The sequence below is a fragment of the Apostichopus japonicus genome, chromosome 14, assembly GCF_037975245.1.
Source record: "Apostichopus japonicus isolate 1M-3 chromosome 14, ASM3797524v1, whole genome shotgun sequence".
Taxonomy (NCBI): Eukaryota; Metazoa; Echinodermata; class Holothuroidea; order Aspidochirotida; family Stichopodidae; genus Apostichopus; species Apostichopus japonicus.
Window position 1 is genome coordinate 7,947,564 of NC_092574.1, and position 18,083 is coordinate 7,965,646.

The window sequence follows — 18,083 nt, forward strand, 5'->3', positions numbered from 1 at the left end:
TGATTGCACATTCGGCAATGACTGCTGTACAAAGTCGGTAAATTACTAATATCACGGTTAGATTTGGCAGCACACAGAAACGTTGTACTCAAAGCCGAAGCCAAAGTGAATTAATCAGGTCACATACCAAGAGTCTGTGCATGCCAATTCCGTCAATACCGCTCTCATCACCTTTCGGGAAACATTTTTATACGGTAGTCTTGATTCTTTAACTTTCCTATATGCCATATTTGTATTCCTCCCACACAGTGTTATCTATCATCAAAAGAGTTGTTTTGAAGAAACATTATCAACAATATCTTTAATACAGATCTAACCATGATAATTAAACATAATTATATTGTGATCTGTGAGATCTACAGTGTTTTACAGCTTAAAGATTATATTGATGAATATAGATATGAATTCATGAACTTCGAGAATGTTTACAATATTGGTAAATGCCATCATGTGTACACCCTGATTTCTAAAGACAAACATCGACTCTGCTTTGAGCCTATGACTAATCCGTTTATAATGCATTCTTTGTTTCTGATAATATACACACCCAGTTAAAAATTACGCTATGGGAAAGTTGCAACTTTTTGTTGTTGATCTTTCAGGATTGTAATTTAATCTATATATCATGATAGGTTCAAACTTCAAGTTCACAGATATTATGATCAATGTAGAATTATTAAAGGTCTCATGTCTATTTGATTTACGGATCAGGACATATAAAGCATGCCTGTCGCCCCCAAGTCTTACAATGTCAATAAACCAGGAGGGCTTAGTCTTACTTCTCTTTTGACCTTATAGCACCCTCTTCTCACCCCTTACCACTTTATGCCTGTCCTTTGTAGTGAAGTTCAGAATTTCCCTATTGAATAATCATTAGGGATATATGTTAAAATTATCCCATACAATTATCCACATTTTGGCTCAGAAATATCCACGTACAGAGTTTTTTTTTCTGTGTAAAGTACATACATTATTGTGACCCCATACAAATATCCATGTACAGGGTATTTCTTAGTGTAATAGGGTACCACAAAGGAAGAATATTCATTCGTTCACAACAATGCATCTTCTTGTGGACACACGGTGGGTACCCTTACAAAGTAATGCCTAACACAGTGATGACCAGGTTGTCCACTGCTCTTAACTGAATACATGGCTACAGTTTAAACTCATCAATTCTAAAACCTTATTGTGATGGCAAAGAGACTTCTCAGAGCTTCCAAATTAAGAACCTTCTATGAACTCTCTGAAATATGAATTGAGATGTATCATGTAGAAGTTGAACTGTAAATGGGAGTTTAAATTGAGCCTTAAAGTATTTTGTCTGGTGGAAGCTTTGGATAAATTGTCCTCATAGTTCATATTTTTCTCTTTCTAACCATGTGAATATTGTTCCCATTTAACATTTTCTTCATTTTGGAGAGGTTGTTAAATCACCAAATTCATCCCAGACAATGAAATGGATTGATACAGTCCGAGATAATTTCATATCACTTATAAACCACAGTTACAAAAGAAAACCAAAAAAATAAACTAACAAGACAATTTTCCTATATTTACATTTTACTTCAATATTTTGAAATTTAACTTGACATGGCGGCCTAATGAACTACATTAATTGTTATGGCATTTTAATAACAGATAGCATAACGGATTAATATAAAACAACTCAATACGTTGATTTTTGTTTTTAGTTAAATAGTATTATCCCATTTTACGTACCCGTTTCGGCGAGGATTAAATATCTGCACTGTCCAGGTAGAAATTAAATTTGCCCAGGAATTAAGATCTTCCTCAATAAAAACGGCATTCAAATGTTCCAAAATTGGGAATGATAACAAAGAATTTGACATTCTTAGAATGAGCATCCAAACCAAAAGGTTGAATCAACTTCTAAGTGTTTATGGAGAAAAACAATGTCCCCCAAAATGTGTTCGTGGAGACACAAAATTTCCTCCAAAATGTGTTCATGGAAACACACAATGTCCTCCAAAATGTGTTTGTGGAGACAAACAATGTCCTCCAAAATGTCTGTCAAAAACGATTTCCTCAAAATGGAACAAAAAGCATAAAAAAAAAAACAAGTTACACAAAACTTTACCAAAAGTCAAAAGTCTGAAAAGGTTGCAGTCCTTCCACAATCAGAATGTCAATTAAAACCCTCCCTTTGTGCAAAAGATTGTTTTTAAAATAATACCAGCCAATCAATTCTCCCTGGCTGTGTTTGGCCTAGAGGAGAATAACCCCATGACAGAAACAAGTACAATTCCGAGCAGACCTCCCCAGACTCAAAAATATCCAGCCGAAGAAAAACGGTTCTCTTTGAATCTCGACTTTCACCAAAAGGTCAGTCACTGGCATTCTTCAAATCCCAAGATTTCCCAGCCAGCAACAAAGTGCAAAAAGGGTTCCTTTTCTTTGCAAGCAAGGAGCGACTACTTTGTTGTCTGTAAGATTTGCCCTCATTTTCTCGAATTGAATTCCTTCCTTTCTTTACCAAATGATCTCTCTGCTTGATTACATCAAAAATTGTATCCCCATTATCTGACCACAGAGGTGGAAATTTCCTGCAAACTGTTTACGATTCAGATAACAGTTAGAAAGAAGAGAGTTAAATCTTTTGACCTACAAAAGACCTCTTCAGAGTTCCTTCTTTTTTTTTTGTTTACAAGGAGGGTTGGTATCCATAAACTAGATCTTATCCCAAACACAGTATGCTGGTAGGGACTTCCATGAAGACTTGGAATGCAAAGAAGTCACAAAGAAATGTAAACAACAACAACAGCAGGAGTCAACAAGCTTTATTACTGGCGCGCCTTGCTACGGGGAAATTTTCTGAAGTTAAAGTGACCGCAGTTTTATTTTGGAATGTTTTCTCAGGATTGTTTTCCTTCATTTTCCTGACTAATTGTAAAGTACATATTTGCAGATGATTCAGTTAATCTAGTTACTCAGCTGGCTGAGCTGAAAGTGTCCTCAAGTGTGTTATTGTTTACAGCAAAAAATAATAAAGTTTAATTTGTTATTTTTAACTTTTGAGAAATTTGTTAGGTAAAAGTTCATACAAAAAGGCACAAGTCTAAAGAATTACCCATCAAGACTTTCTTTTACAGAGATAAATTTATAATTAACATCACAAGATATTGAGTTTCCATTATCACACAAACTGTCTCCACTCTCAATAATGTTTGCAGCAAAGTCTTCCAAGTCCATATCAGATGGTTCATTGCCCTGTAGAGGACCGAAGGTTGTTTTGCTTCTATTACTGTACATCAGCCAATTCTCAGAATTAAAGCAAAAAAAATGGGAAAAACAACCACGCAAAATACACATTCAGATTCTTTTATGACAGATTTGAAGAGATAACCACAATTTGAGATGTTGAAGTTTGCTCCTATTTACAGAGTCATGATGTTATTTGTCAGGTCGGGACTTAACGATCCAAGGGTAATCATTGGTTAGAAATAGTCACTGCACAGTTAATATACTGGGCCATTTGATAATTTACCAGTCAGTTCTCTGTTTCTCTTGAAATCTATCAGATTTGAAAATGCACAGATCCCAAACAGGGCCATCACAAAACACAACTCACAATTTGAGAGTACAGTAGGTTCAAATCATTGCTGCTAATTAATGTTATAAAGCTTTGTATCTTGTGTGTTTCATCTCCACATATTGTCTGCATGTTTATGAGGTATATTGCCATTCTTCCTCCTTCCCCCACCCCGCCTCCCCCCCCCAAATACAAATCTCGTAGAATTTAAGAATGTAAAATACCTTGCATCAAGGAATCAAAGCTGTCAATTTTCCACTGAGCACTGACATTTATATGGAAAACATATTATGTTATATGAAGTATAACTTGAAGGGGAGTTGGAGGGGTGGGGGGGGGGAGGGTGGGATGGGGGACTTCAATAAGAAAGATATTAAGTCCATTAAATTTCTTGATGTTTGAATTTTCAAAACCATTTGTATTCTTTATCCATTACTGCTAAAATTTGTTGCCGTTCAGTTATAATAATATTTATTCCTTTTCAATTCACAATATGACTCACGTGCTTCTCACTCCTCCGTGACGTTACCACTCTACCAGATAAAAAGATTTGGATAATATGCCAGTAATTTCAGCATAAATCTCATGTTATAAAGACAAACTTCTTTGAAACCAACATTTTACAATGGTCTAGCTCCTCCACCTCTCTATGATACCTCATAGATCTAGTATCACTATTAAGGATACTGGTACAAAATATGCATCTCTATCTGTCAGATAGAGGGGGGGTGGGGAAGGCCAGATAGAGGGAGGGATGGGGAAGGCCGATCACAGCAAGCGCATACAAAGTCTGAAAAAATGTAGCACACATTTCTTATCAAGGTTCACTTTCAGATTTCAGTCTGAGATGTTCAAAAGTCTAGAATTTCTGCGAACTCGCACATGTAAGGCAATATATGCAGTTCTGTAACATATGTTGCAGTACATACCAATCTTGACCTCAAGGTCACTCCCGTCCCCCCCCCCCAAAAAAAATCGCAACACTCTAATAAGAATCTGCTATGTATAATACCGAAGATTTTTAACTGGAAAGGTGGAAAAGATCGCCAACTGAATAAAGGAGAAAACTATTAAAAACATACCTTGACAATGGATACAGTTTTCAATTGTTACTTTTGCCTGGCTGTTAAAACACGGTCTCATTCATGTCTCAACTTGTTCCCATCAGCTGTTTCTAATAGATGTTCCATTCCGCAACCTTTTGATCTTTCACCTTAACCGATCACAAAAGCAGGTATTCCCCACTCATAGAAAAAGGGGTTGCCAAGATTAGCTCTTACAGCCCAGAGGTGTAGTACTTTGTCTGTCTGTATCAACCAGCAGGGGAATTCGACTCCGGAAGGCATATATTTGCGGCAATGTTAAACGCATTGATTTCCATGCCCGGTGAAAATCTTTTGACATTCCTCGTCCCCCCTGGATGACAAAAAGATGCCAACACGAGAACAGGCAATGACATGCAACAGTGGGCTCGGGTATAGATCTCCCTCACTGTGCTGGCTGCTCAGCAATTATTTAACCCCTATTGATTTAAGTCTCTGGTAGCTGGGAGGCCACCTGCAGCTTGGAATGTAACCTAGTCCCCCCCAACTATAATAAAAGAGTTATATGTCAACTTTTGACTCCATGAACAAAAGGGTAAGGTGACGCGCGATTAACGCAGAAGATATATAACATATATATACTGTACCACATCAGACACAGAAGGGTTCACTGGAATGACATGGAGCCCTGATGGTAACAACTTCTTTATTGATTTCATAAGATCGATCCTGGCATTATCCGAAGAAGAGTCACGTCACATGGGGTAAAATGTGCAGAGAATGGATTATCCAAACAGCCAATTAAAGAAACCAATTGAGTGAATCGACCACATCCCATAGCAATTTATTAGAATTAACTTTAAGCAAATATTGAACTGGATATTGTTTCTTTCTTTCTCTTCCTTCTTCTTCTTGTCCTGACTCTTGACTTTCTCACCTTTGGAATGTTAACTGGAGATGTATTTATTTCTAATCTCTAATTCTGGTCTAATATTACATTTATGTTGCCAAATTACTTTTCTAAAATTAGAATCACTTTTGACACCAGTGGTATCAAACTGAATCGTGATTTACTACGTTCAGTACATTGCCCTCACAGAGTACTGTCTTGTTTAAGCTTCTCGGCGCCGATGTTATCTTATAGTGAAAAACACAAAAGAGTGACATCATACTTCCGAGATGGGTTAAATGACAAACAATGTCTGCAAAACTTTTAACAAACCTAATGTCATGCACATAATGTAAGTATACTAGACACAAACTTATCCAAAGGCTCCAAAATATACTGGGACCAAAATTAACAAATTGATAGCTCTCCGTCCAAATCGATGTGATGCTTCCCTGAACTTTCCCAACTCTTTAAAAGAATTATGTCGATCGAAATATCCGATTTTACTAGTGACCATCCAGACTTGAATCAAGTCTCTACTTTTTGCATTTTTCCAATCTGGTTTTCCTCCTCCTTTTGGCATTAACTTCATCTTATATGTCGACTGTAAAACAATAACGAACTCTTAGCATACCTAAATATATAGCATCTAAAACATGCTCTTTCTTGACTACCCACAATGCACCAACTTTCACAGCCCCGTCATTATATTCTTGAAGGCCTTCTGCTTAAATAGGGTTAGTTCTAATAATTGTATAAGTTTGGGGTCTGGAGATGGAAAATATGTCAACATTAATTTATACCAAATTTGAAAGACTAGGTAGATGGAAAAGTGTACTGCAGAGACAGAAATGTGTTAAACCAACCATTGAGAAGATGAGACTGGTAGATTATGCGCATAAATTAAATTATTTAATTTTCTGAGCTGCGACACATTATCAACACATTGTAATGTAATATGTATTTATGCAAAGGTGGAAGAAAACCAAAGTCATAAGTGAATAAGATAACTGGAACACCAACGCACACATGCTAAACGCTGAAATTAAATCTTAATTTAAAGGCTAATGAAAATTAATATATTGTAATAATATATATAAGTTATATTTAGTTAATTGTCACACTTATCGTAAACGACAAAATTTCCAAAAAGAATCACTTGATTTTACTAGTATTTTACTCTTTTTTTTTTTTTGGCCAGCAGAAGGCCATAAAATGCATGAAAGTAAACACTGCTAAATATAGCACTGTTCACCCACATACTGTAAGAAGAATAAAGAATGACAAATTACTATTAAACATCCTGTTCTTTCACAATAAATACAATTTGGGTCATAAAACCTACAGGGATGTCACATATATCCACTGAAAATTGGTATTAATCACTGAGCCTGTAACAAAGGCATACAGAGAATAAAAAGCATATTCGGGTTAAATGCAAGAAGATATAGGTTTAAATTTCTTCCATTTCCTTGTACTTGCCTACTATATATGGTACTAGAAAGTATATTCTCTTATGCGCTGAAAAAAATGAAAACAATTACTAGCAATTTCAGGTTATACAGACGGTCAAAAATGTCAATTTTTACAGATTTGAGAGAAGTAGCAAAGTAATAAGTAAAGCCAAATGGTCATGTGACTCATGTCATATACTAGAGAAAAAATGTAGTTGTCTTCATTTTGTCTTTGAAGTAGCCAATTGAACGATATATACACGGATCGGTATGCACTGTAAAAAGAGTAAACTACTGTTACTGTGGCAACCAACCCTCAATTTCCAAACCAAACTACAAGAAATAAACACTGGATTAAAAAACACACATAAAATACACAAACAGTTAAATTACGTAAATTCTATTAATATTAAGTTTTTCTTCTATTCATAGTCAACTGATTCCAGCGACATGATTATAATGTTAAAAACTGAGCCTCCAAATTTAGGGTACTTTATTGGCTAATTGCCAGCAGTCTTCGAGCATTTTCCAGTTAAAAACAACAAGGCACTATATATAGCATGTTCCTGCTACTGCTAAAATAATGTGCCTTTTGTATCAATTCAACGAAAATGCCCGTGTGAACTTTAAATTTAGTGAACTTGAGCTATTATTTATCAAACAGGATGAGATCAAATGATGCATATATTGCAAATCAGACTTGTCTTAATCTTTTCCTACGAAACTTACCTAACAAATTGGTATTTTGTACGGTCTTAAAAACCTTTCCAGGGGTATGAAGAATGAACTTTGAATAAGGGGTTAATCAACGGTCTAGCGTGCGTTACTCACAGGATTAATGCACGATCGGGGGATAATGCAAGCGATGCTCCGCCCTCGTGCATCCAGCCATAGCTTTAACACCCGGAGTGCATTAATCATGTGAGTAACGCACGCTAGACCGTTGATTAACCCCGTTCATTCATACACTACCATTTGTGTGGGGGAAAAATCATAAAACAAAACATTTTTGGTTACATATAACCAAAGATTTATTAAAGTGATGCCCCGTAATTTTACCGTGCGTTACTCACAGGATTAACCACGGTCAGCTGACCTGAATGGACCAATAGGATTTAGGAATCTTTACTAAGTATGAATGAATGGAAATTTAAATGATTCTCACTTATAAAACTGATTGAATTCTTGATTCTCTGCTCTAGTTGACTAGTATAATGGCAATTAATATACTCAATCTTTTTGACATAATTTTACTTTTTATTTAATAATCGGGTTCAAATTAAGCCGAGTCATTTTTAGAGTGCTATACATATAGGCTTAAGATGACAAATTGGGTTAATCTTGTTAATACCTTGTACAGACTTTAGGGGATTAAGGTCAAGAGGAAAGAGGAACTTACTATCAATGACCCTTTAAAATGGTGACTTTATTATTTTAAGTAAACGAAGGTTAGTTTGCAAGGGTTTGCAAGGCAATTATTAAAGTATACTGATTCCATGGCCTAGATACAACCTTAATAGTTTGGTCATGCCATCATTACATAACTGAAGAAGGCCATTAACATCTTAAAGCTTTTTTATTGTTCCACCTTCATTGCAAATATTAGGTACTTGTATGGATTTGAATCTGTGTTTACTTTTGTGTTAAATGTAACAATCATATCTCAGGGCAACTAATTAGTGCTTAAGTATCAGGGAATTCTGTTAATTACACTCTAAACGATTGAACCTGTCAGAGAAACCAACTTAACGGGATTGGCAATTTAACTTATTACAGCAATATACTTGTATTAGCAGTGCTTGGTACATAAAATTGCTCCAAACTTATTCATGGCCAACTTCGAAGAAAAACGTCACCTCTTTTGTCTTTCCTTACTTGCAAACTTACACTCTTCACATTGAAAGAAGAGTGCTGAGGTTGTGAGAAGACATGTAAGCAATAAGATAAGTACATTTTACATGTTTTGCATCTAGTGTTCCAGCTCCCTGACAGCAGAATGACACAAAGTAGCACCCTACTATCTGGCGTATCTCTAGCATCACATAGCAAATCACATGTGAAACAAAATGGTCACATTGATATAGAGGTACATCTAACTGGTGTGTACTTTTGGACAACAATCTATTTAGTAGTTTTCAGCATCTTATAATAAACCATATGAGGGGACCATCAAAGTTCAATTTAAAGTGCATTAAACACTAAATTTATTTCTTGGATGTCCACATGTGTAGTAGATCCAAACCACAATAAACCAGGGAGGGGGTCAGGTAGAGATTCTATCAGAAACTGAGAGACTTGCAAACCACTTGTTAAAGGTTAAACTCTGTGTGAAATTTGAAAATGTTTGATCCCTAGAGCAGACAAGTTGACTCATGACATTTTGAGAATCATGAAGTCAATGTTAATTCATCTTGTCAGTGGAGACATTATAACAACACAGAAGGGAGTCCCGCCCATACTATACAGACTCCCATTAGAAGTACTTGACAAGAGGTCTAAATGAATTAGCGGCAAATCTTTTTAAAACAAAAGATGTCCCCTGGTGGGGGGCCGCCACGCACATTTTTCGATTCTGCCTAGATTGGTCACATGACGAGTGGATAGAGTCTTTAGTACGTAATATAATCAAATTCGGCTTTAAAAGAGAGCACTAAAGTTTAACCCTTAGGCGATGCCAAACTGAGAATTTATTGCTCTCTCGTATTTTACGCCAACGAAATTTGTACCACAAATATTTTATTATTTTTTTTAATCTTATGACATTTAATTGAGATATGATCCATTATTTCTCACAGTTAGTCAAACTCAGTGTGAAACAGAGCCGTTAGTGGTTGCAGTCTTATCAATGTCTGACAACTTCATTGAACCCTTCTTCTGTATATATCACTGAAAGATTACAATTTAACAAACCAATCAAACACCCTACCTGTACTAGATTGTTTTAATTAAATGAATAATTAACTATGCAGTTATTAATTATTTCAAATTCATGTTGTCTCACAATTACGTAAAATAATCAAATGAACAAAGTTGGAAATATGACCCTTATTTTTTTCCTCACAGTATTTGAAAGTCAGCTGATAAAACAGCACTTGTCACTGGTATCGGACTCAACCGACTGTGATTAGCATCAAAACCAGATAGCTGCCGTGATGTTTGCGAACGGCAGCAGTTGGCCGCCTTGTGTGCGGAAATTTGACAAAAGGGGAGTGGGTAGCTCTTGAACATACCACAACTTTAATGATGGGTGTGGCTTACCAACAATGTTCCTTGGTTTATTCTCTGGAACACTGAATAAGTTGAACAACCCTCTGAAATCAGCCTTGCCATGGTCTTATTGTTCAAAAATAAAAAGTAAAATATATCCACCAAAAGTGGTGAAAACTACAGTAAGTAGGCATTAAACTGGTTAACATCAACAGAGCAGAGTGGCGGTTAGCATTTCGGAAGTCAAGGGTTCTAGAAATAAACCTTTTGAGAGAAGAATTCCTGGAAGATGTGATTGACATTATAAATACTAAATTCTATTCCCCAGTTAGGTTCACCACTTAACCATATCATGTGGTGATATGAAATCAGAAGAAAAAAACTTAACCAATGTATCAAAAGACTCTAGAAGAAAGTTTGCAAATTTGTCCAAAAGTATGATGTTCTCTTCCAGGGTTTAGTAATGTTGTGGTTTCTATCAATTCATCACTTGAGAAGAATTAAATTGCCTTTGGAATGCCCTCCAGTTATTCCCACATTGGTTTGAATTATTTCAACATTTCAACTGCTTTATATAAATATCAATGTCACTCACTGTGCAGTGAGTGTACAAGAATTCTTTGAAAAAAAAAAAATCTTACTGTGAGGCTATTACAATTATAAAGAGGTAAAGATTCTGTTGGCTTAATGTCACTGAAGGTTGATGACCCGACCAACTGTCAATCCTTGCTTGAAGTTCATTCTGGCCTTTTTAAGTTAAATCTGAACATTGTCATAATAAATATTTTCTTGTACAAAAAGCAATAAAACCAACTGAATGAATATTGCGGTAGGATAAATACTTGTCACCCCCCTTCAATCAGGATATTTCTATTCACCCGAGGATAATCAATTGACATATTTATTATCCAATTATCCTATGTAATATCCCTAATATTACTACTTCCATTACTCCATAGGGATAATCAATTGACATATATATTATCCAACTATCCTATGTGATATCCCTAATATTAACTATGTCTATCAATCAATAGGGATAATCAATTGACATATTATCCAACTATCCTATGTGATATCCCTAATATTACTATTTCCATCACTCAATATGGATAATCAATTGGCATATATATAATCCAACTATCCTATGTAATATCCCTAATATTACTAAGTCTATGTCTATCACTCAATAGGGATAATCAGTTGACATATATATTATCCAACTATCCTATGTAATATCCCTAATATTACTATGTCTATCACTCAATAGGGATAATCAATTGATATATATATATTATCCAACTATCCTATGTAATATCCCTAATATTACAATGTCTATCACTCAATAGGGATAATCAATTGACATATACTGTATAGTATCCAATTATCATATGTAATATCCCAAATATTAACTATTTCCATCACTCATTAGGGATAATCAGTTGACACATATTATCCATTACCTATACAGTATGTAGCATCCCTAAAATTATTTCCATCACTCCATAATCAGTTGACATATATATTATCCATTCCCTGATATAGTATACCTGACCATGACCTGACCTGACCATGACCTATACAATATGACCCCTAACTCTAATTCCAAGATTCATTAGGATAGTCAGATGGGTGAGATACACAGTTACTGTAGTATATCTCTAACAGTACTACTTATTTTCCCATTCATGCTATATATGATGGTCAAACTTTATTCCCCACATGCTATCCTGGAGTCCTGTACAAAGAAGAAAGTCAATATCACATCTTTTCAAGGAGGATAAGGGAAGAGTGAGTGGTTTACAATTTACACTTGCCCTAGCAACCAAAGATTACATACAAAGGGAATTAACAAAGGTAGCCTGACATGTTTTAAAGGTGTTTGACAAGTTATCTACCTAGGGCCTTACCTGGGATAAATCAACGAGTAAACATCTTCCTAATGAATGGGCCTGTGCAAACTTTGGAGAATATGTTAATAGTAGCATTTGTTAAAATGGACATGAAGACAAACGATTAAATGACAAATGTAGTAGGACTACGTAACAATGGACATGTGAGGGATTGTGTGCGACTTATTCTGGGCATGGCGATCTCCAGCGAGCAGGCACACGCCTCGCAGATGATATTATATATAGTGTAACAGACTTAAGTCTTGTAGTTGTCAGGATTTCAATAGTGTAACAGACTTAGTCTTAAAGTTGTAAGGATTTAAGGACATAAGGAAACTGAACTTAGAGACAGGTAAAGTGCTCTGTTTACGAGGAGACAGGGTTGAAAGTGCTAGATTAATATGATCATTGGTTCCGGCATAAACTGCTTTGCATTTGAAGATATAAATACACACACAGGGGTGTGACTGATATGTCCAGTGTTTCTGACATGTTAGAGTTATCTAAACAATACTTTATATGAGAGAGTTTTAAGCACCCTTGTTACATTGCATTTAATAATTGAGCGGGCTCAAATTTGTGTCACTTGCTGTTTATTGTACAGTACAACATATTCAGATTGTATGTACTTGAAATCATCTGATGCAATAGTTTAAGTCATGCAGTAATTCTCATTCTCAAAGATCTCATGCATACAATGGACTACTCCTGGTTGATGAACTTGAAAGTTGATGGGTACATGTAGCTAGCACTGCAGGTATTAGTTTATTACGAACAAGCTGAGGTTTCTAATTTTTAGAGATGTTCCCATACAGGAAAGGTTTGATGAAAAAAGTTCTTGTCACCACCATTGCAACCCATCTCTCTGAAAATTACCCATATCATACCCTCATCCCCCCCCCCTTTCCCACCAACACCCAAAGTTATTATGTATGCAGTATATACATATATGGCACATTTTTCATATACTACTTATTCATACTCTGTTAAGAAAAGTACTACTTATATAAGGCACAGTCTTACCCAAAATTTGGTTAATTTTATAAGGAAGCGTGATATTAAGAAATTTATAGGTACAGTCGCTTACAATAATACCAGGCAACCAAATTCTACGTGTGCATGTCATAAACGGATTCAACATTAAACTAAGTTGTAAGTCATCAGTCTTATACAGCCAATGTAATAATATCTAAAGGGCTAAGTTCAGTTACTTGAATATTTTATGTACAATTTTAAGTACATGGTTGCAAATAGCTATATGTACAACACAAAACAGTTTAGCTCTACTAAATGTCTGTACTGTATATAGGCTGTGCTATACACAACTGATTCCTTGCCTCATGACCCAATATTTACTGCATTTTTCTATCTATTGAAATCATTTTGACTGTTGAAAGTGGGAAGCAAAAGATTCGAGGGGACCGAAAAGCGACAAATAAATTAAGACTCTTGCTCCACTTTGTGTTACTAAGATAATATTTGGAATATAATTCTAAGGTTCTCCTCAAAGAAATATCATAGATAGGAGACAAAATAATTTCCAAAATTAGCCTTGAGTTAATTGGTCAATATGAGGTTTTACCTTTAAAGAAGTGTTATACTACAGTAATGGTGGCACATCTAACATAGATTCTGTTTATTATGGTCCCTTTATACAGCTGTCTATTGAATTAGATATCTTTGGTCATTTTACCACAAATTAAGCAAATCACTCACAAAACATTTATTCCATGTTGAAATTAATCAAACCTAGACAACAGTCTGTTACTTAAATTCTTAAATTTACTTTTACTAACTTTTATGTGTAAATATATAAGCAGTAACTAAATCTACTTATGACAGACATACAACCATTGTAATTAACTCATAATGACATTGCAAAACTAAAACTGAACACCATTTTAATGATGATGAAATACTATGCTAATACTGCAAAACTCTTCTACTTCTTCTTGAAAATTACGGCTATTTTGATATGAAATTGATCCATATAATGTATGTGACAAATTAATTTGATTGACCAGCAGCCAGTGTGGTGACAACCAACTCTCCGCTCAAATCGCTTACTTTACGCCATACAAACTTGTATAAAGGTCAATAATATATATCACACTGTAGAACAAATGGTTACATCAGATTATTTACCACACTCCTCAAAGTCCTTGTAACATATTTTATACCATAATGCTAGCAAATTATATGAAATATTGCTAGCATCACAGCAGCCCTGAAATGAATTCTAACATTCAATCGCTAAATTGTTGGCCTAAATCTTACCTTCTTCCTGGACGATAAGTCCTATTTCCATGAGTGGTCGAGAACGAAGCAGACCTTAAAACCGAACTCCGCTTCTCCCCTAGAGCCCTCCTGTTCCTTTCGTTAAGCATAATTACCGCTATATCGATATAATTGTGATATTACACATCAAATTTAAACGACTGAATTCCTTCTCTCTCTCTCGGTTGAATCCAATAAAAAAAGTCAACAGGTAGTTAAGATTGATGTGTACATGTTAATTGACATCTTACTGCCCGATCATTCCCAATTCAAATCTCGGCTGTATAATAAATCCGTTGAAAGAATGTTCACCAAAATGAATGATATCGTCGCCCCGAACTCTTCTTCTTTGGGTTGTGATAACAGCTTATCAACAGTACTCAATGTGAAGTGTTATTCATGGTACTATGTAAAGATCAAAAGTTGAATCTATCTAACTCCCCCCTTATGTTTATATAAACGATCAATAGTTGACTATTGTATGACTTACATACCGTGCTGACTAAATGAGAAGAGAATTTTTTTAGTCCCCTCATGATACATCAACGTAACTAATCATGTTGAACTGTGACTTGCTAGAAATAGTCAACTACCATTCACTAGGTCTAAAGTTAGCAGCTCAGTGTACACAGTGTGGTAATTACTATTAGCAGCCAAAAACTATATACTGTATTAATCTTGACTGAGTCAGTTAGTGTGCAACCAACAGTAGCAACACACCTACTGTATTGTTCACAAAATCACAACAGCTGACAAAGTAAATCAAACTAAAAAAAAAAACCAGGACTACCACTAAATGCACAGTCAACCCGAAAAAGAAACTTTCTCCACAAATAAAAATCTTTCTAAAATTTTGACTGGGTTAGCACAAATATTTGAATCCACAAAGGAACAGTCATAACCATGGAATGTCATCTGGCCTTATCCTTGCTCTTACCCAATATTTATTTCCCTGTGTAGTTGGTAGCATGGGTGGGTGCACTGTATACTACTGTACTCCAAGTGTACTGTACCCCAACGGGCAAAGAAAGGAAAACAGCTTTTCCCAAACCGACCAACCAACTGCTGTGACAGAAGTTGTGTTCCGCTTATCAGATTTCACTGTGCAGTCTTTTCTGTTTTTTTCTTTCTTCCTTTTTTTTTTGTCTGTCCCAGTTCAGTCACAGCCTGGGCGGACCTGTGGGAAAGTACCAATTTAAGCCAACAGATGCACCATTGCAGTCCAATAGGCCCAGTGTGGTTTCTGCAACATGTGGTTGGTGTTTTTGATCAAACCAAATCAGGTGTGAAGGTAGGCAAAATAACAGAATCACTCAAACATGAAGCATAATTGTTCTCCTTTCCACAATGAAACTGGTGAAATATTCTTTCAAAATTCAGAGAGTCCAGACAACTTGTTAAGTCTAATATTTGTGCTTTTGTTTTCAGCTTTTGTTTTTTGGTTTTCTTTTCTCTCTCTTCTGTTATTTCTATTTTCAGATGTTGACGGTGATGTCATAGATTGAGACAAAACTTTTCAGGTTTAAAAAATACAGTGTCAGGGATAGATGTAACACGCCCACATCTATAGAAAACATTTCCGTTGACTTGCAAAACTGCAAAGTGCGTCAAAGAATCGATCCACATACTGTGAACTTTTTTTTATCACAACTTGTATCTTCAGTCAAAGCAAGAAAAATAAATTTCCTTTCCAGTATTTGTATATTTTCTGGTTCGTTCCCTCTTCCAGAAATCGGTCGAGATAACGGCGAACGAACGTGAAATTCAATTCAACACGACATTATTTCCATCTTTTTCAGAAATGAGGTGGTCATAGAGCAGCATTAAATCTACACCAGAGATTTCTTACGCTCAACTAAATCAAGAGCAAACAGATTAAGCTGTTGATCTCATGAATTATGTGCAAACAGAGTAAAAGACTCTCTTGCTAAAGTAACCAAAACCTCACCCATGGCTCATATCTCTGACTGATCTTGTAAAGATTTAGTTATTCCAGGAGAGAGTTATAATTGGCAAGCTCATTTACCTATTACTGTGAGATATATTTTTTTAAATTGCAAAAAATGGTCAAAGTCCATTCGGTAGTAGCCGTAGAAACCAGTATTCATAAAGTCTACAGTATAGCGACCGGCACTTGTCTAACAGTTGACTATATATATCATGAACAGACAAAAATAGCTTAAATAGCTGAGTCTTATCAATACAGACAATGAATCAATTCACAACGTGAATGTCACAAGGTGACTGCTGAAAGGTTTGTTCTTCAAACTGATTGCAGCAACGGATTTGGCGCTCAGAGTTCTAATAAAACCGCAACACTTTCAAAACACAATGTAGTTGAAAAACGGTGGAATGCTAGTCTTTGAATTGATTAGTGGAGACAGGTTTTCTGTATGATATAGAAAATGTCTGTACACTTCCTCATAAAATATCCCATTAACGACATCAAGATTTTAGTCCAACATAAATTGATACCCCTAAGTATTGCACTGTTTCTTCGGTGTGTAGAGGGTATAACTGTCATTAAACATGTTTGCAAGTTGACCATGGCAAAGAATATTATCCCTGCATCTCTACAACCAAAAACATATTTTGATTACAACAAATATTCCTGTCTTTTCAAGTACTGCGGTTAATGGAAACCACTTATTCACACAGGTCCAAATTTAACACATCGAATCAACAAATATTCCACAGTGTATGACTTTATACAGGGGGTTACAAGGCTTCACAAATTCCTCCTGCGAAGTTTGAAGGAGTTCAAAAAGGCGCCAGCTACTACCACACAGAGTAACATCTTAAGGTACTAGAGGGGTGTTGTTGGCACAGAAAGGTCCAAATCCTTTGACCCTTGTGTGCTAAGTGTTGATTCTTGCATGACAGCTTGTAGGGAACAATAACCAAGGACATGCCTTGTCTACCATACATCAATAATACCAGCTAAGTAACAGTACTTAGGGAGAACAATTTGAAAGATGAGCAGCCAATCAAATACCTTTCTGATGACTTCAGAATCTTATAAGATGATGGTTGTAACCCAAGTCTCAAGAACTAGATCAATCTATAATTTATAGCTGAGAGGAGCAAATTTAAAGAGGTATAATTCTTGTTCCACTCCTTTCATGGTCAATTTTGAACACTTTTTCTTTTTTTAAAAGAATGTGTTGTACCAGAAAGCATTAAAATCAGCGAGTACCTGCTAAACTACTATAGAGTACAGTATGAGTATGGAACATTTCACATGAATATGGCTTAAACTATTGTGTAAAGGTCTTCAGAGTACCATATATATTGCACACATGATTGGTCACACTCAGATAGTCATTTGGGTTTCTTCTTCTTGAAAGTGAACTCAAAGTGAAATTATACATTACATGAATATGGAACACGTACATGAATATGGAACATGTCACATGGCATAAACTATTGTGTAAAATTCTTCAGAGGATTCAGGATTTCTTCACCGATGAACATTTACTATTTGTGAGTCATTAATGAGAAAATGAGATAGTCCTAAAAAAAATTTGTCCTTTGCACACTTTTTCACAAGAATTGTAATTATTTATAACCTAAAACAGATTTACACAAAAAAGAACTTTCACCTCTTCTTTGGTCATTTATTGAAATAAAATGTGTGAACCAAAAGAATTAAAACCACATACCTCCCTCTGTACTTCTCTCTGGGTACAGGGTTCTTATTTTAGTTATAACATTGTTTGCTTCTAAACTGTCTACATTACCGACCATTTTCCTCTAGAGCTAAAACCT

The 18,083-nt window shown here is 35.5% G+C and overlaps 1 protein-coding gene across 4 annotated transcripts in view; it reads right to left on the minus strand.

The window, feature by feature from the left end:
• The window catches only part of LOC139979948 (uncharacterized), a 103,571-nt gene that overhangs the window by 53,795 nt on the left and 31,693 nt on the right, over positions 1–18,083 (minus strand). The window contains exon 1 of one of the 4 annotated variants that reach the window (XM_071991209.1): positions 14,316–14,592. The exons of 2 other annotated variants lie outside the window; for them this stretch is intronic. In XM_071991209.1, coding sequence (XP_071847310.1) covers positions 14,316–14,425 — 110 coding nt within the window. In that variant the 5' untranslated portion in view covers positions 14,426–14,592. Of the gene's footprint in view, positions 1–1,722; positions 1,869–14,315; positions 14,593–18,083 lie in introns of those variants that run through there. One more of the 4 variants, XM_071991208.1, reaches the window with a different exon arrangement.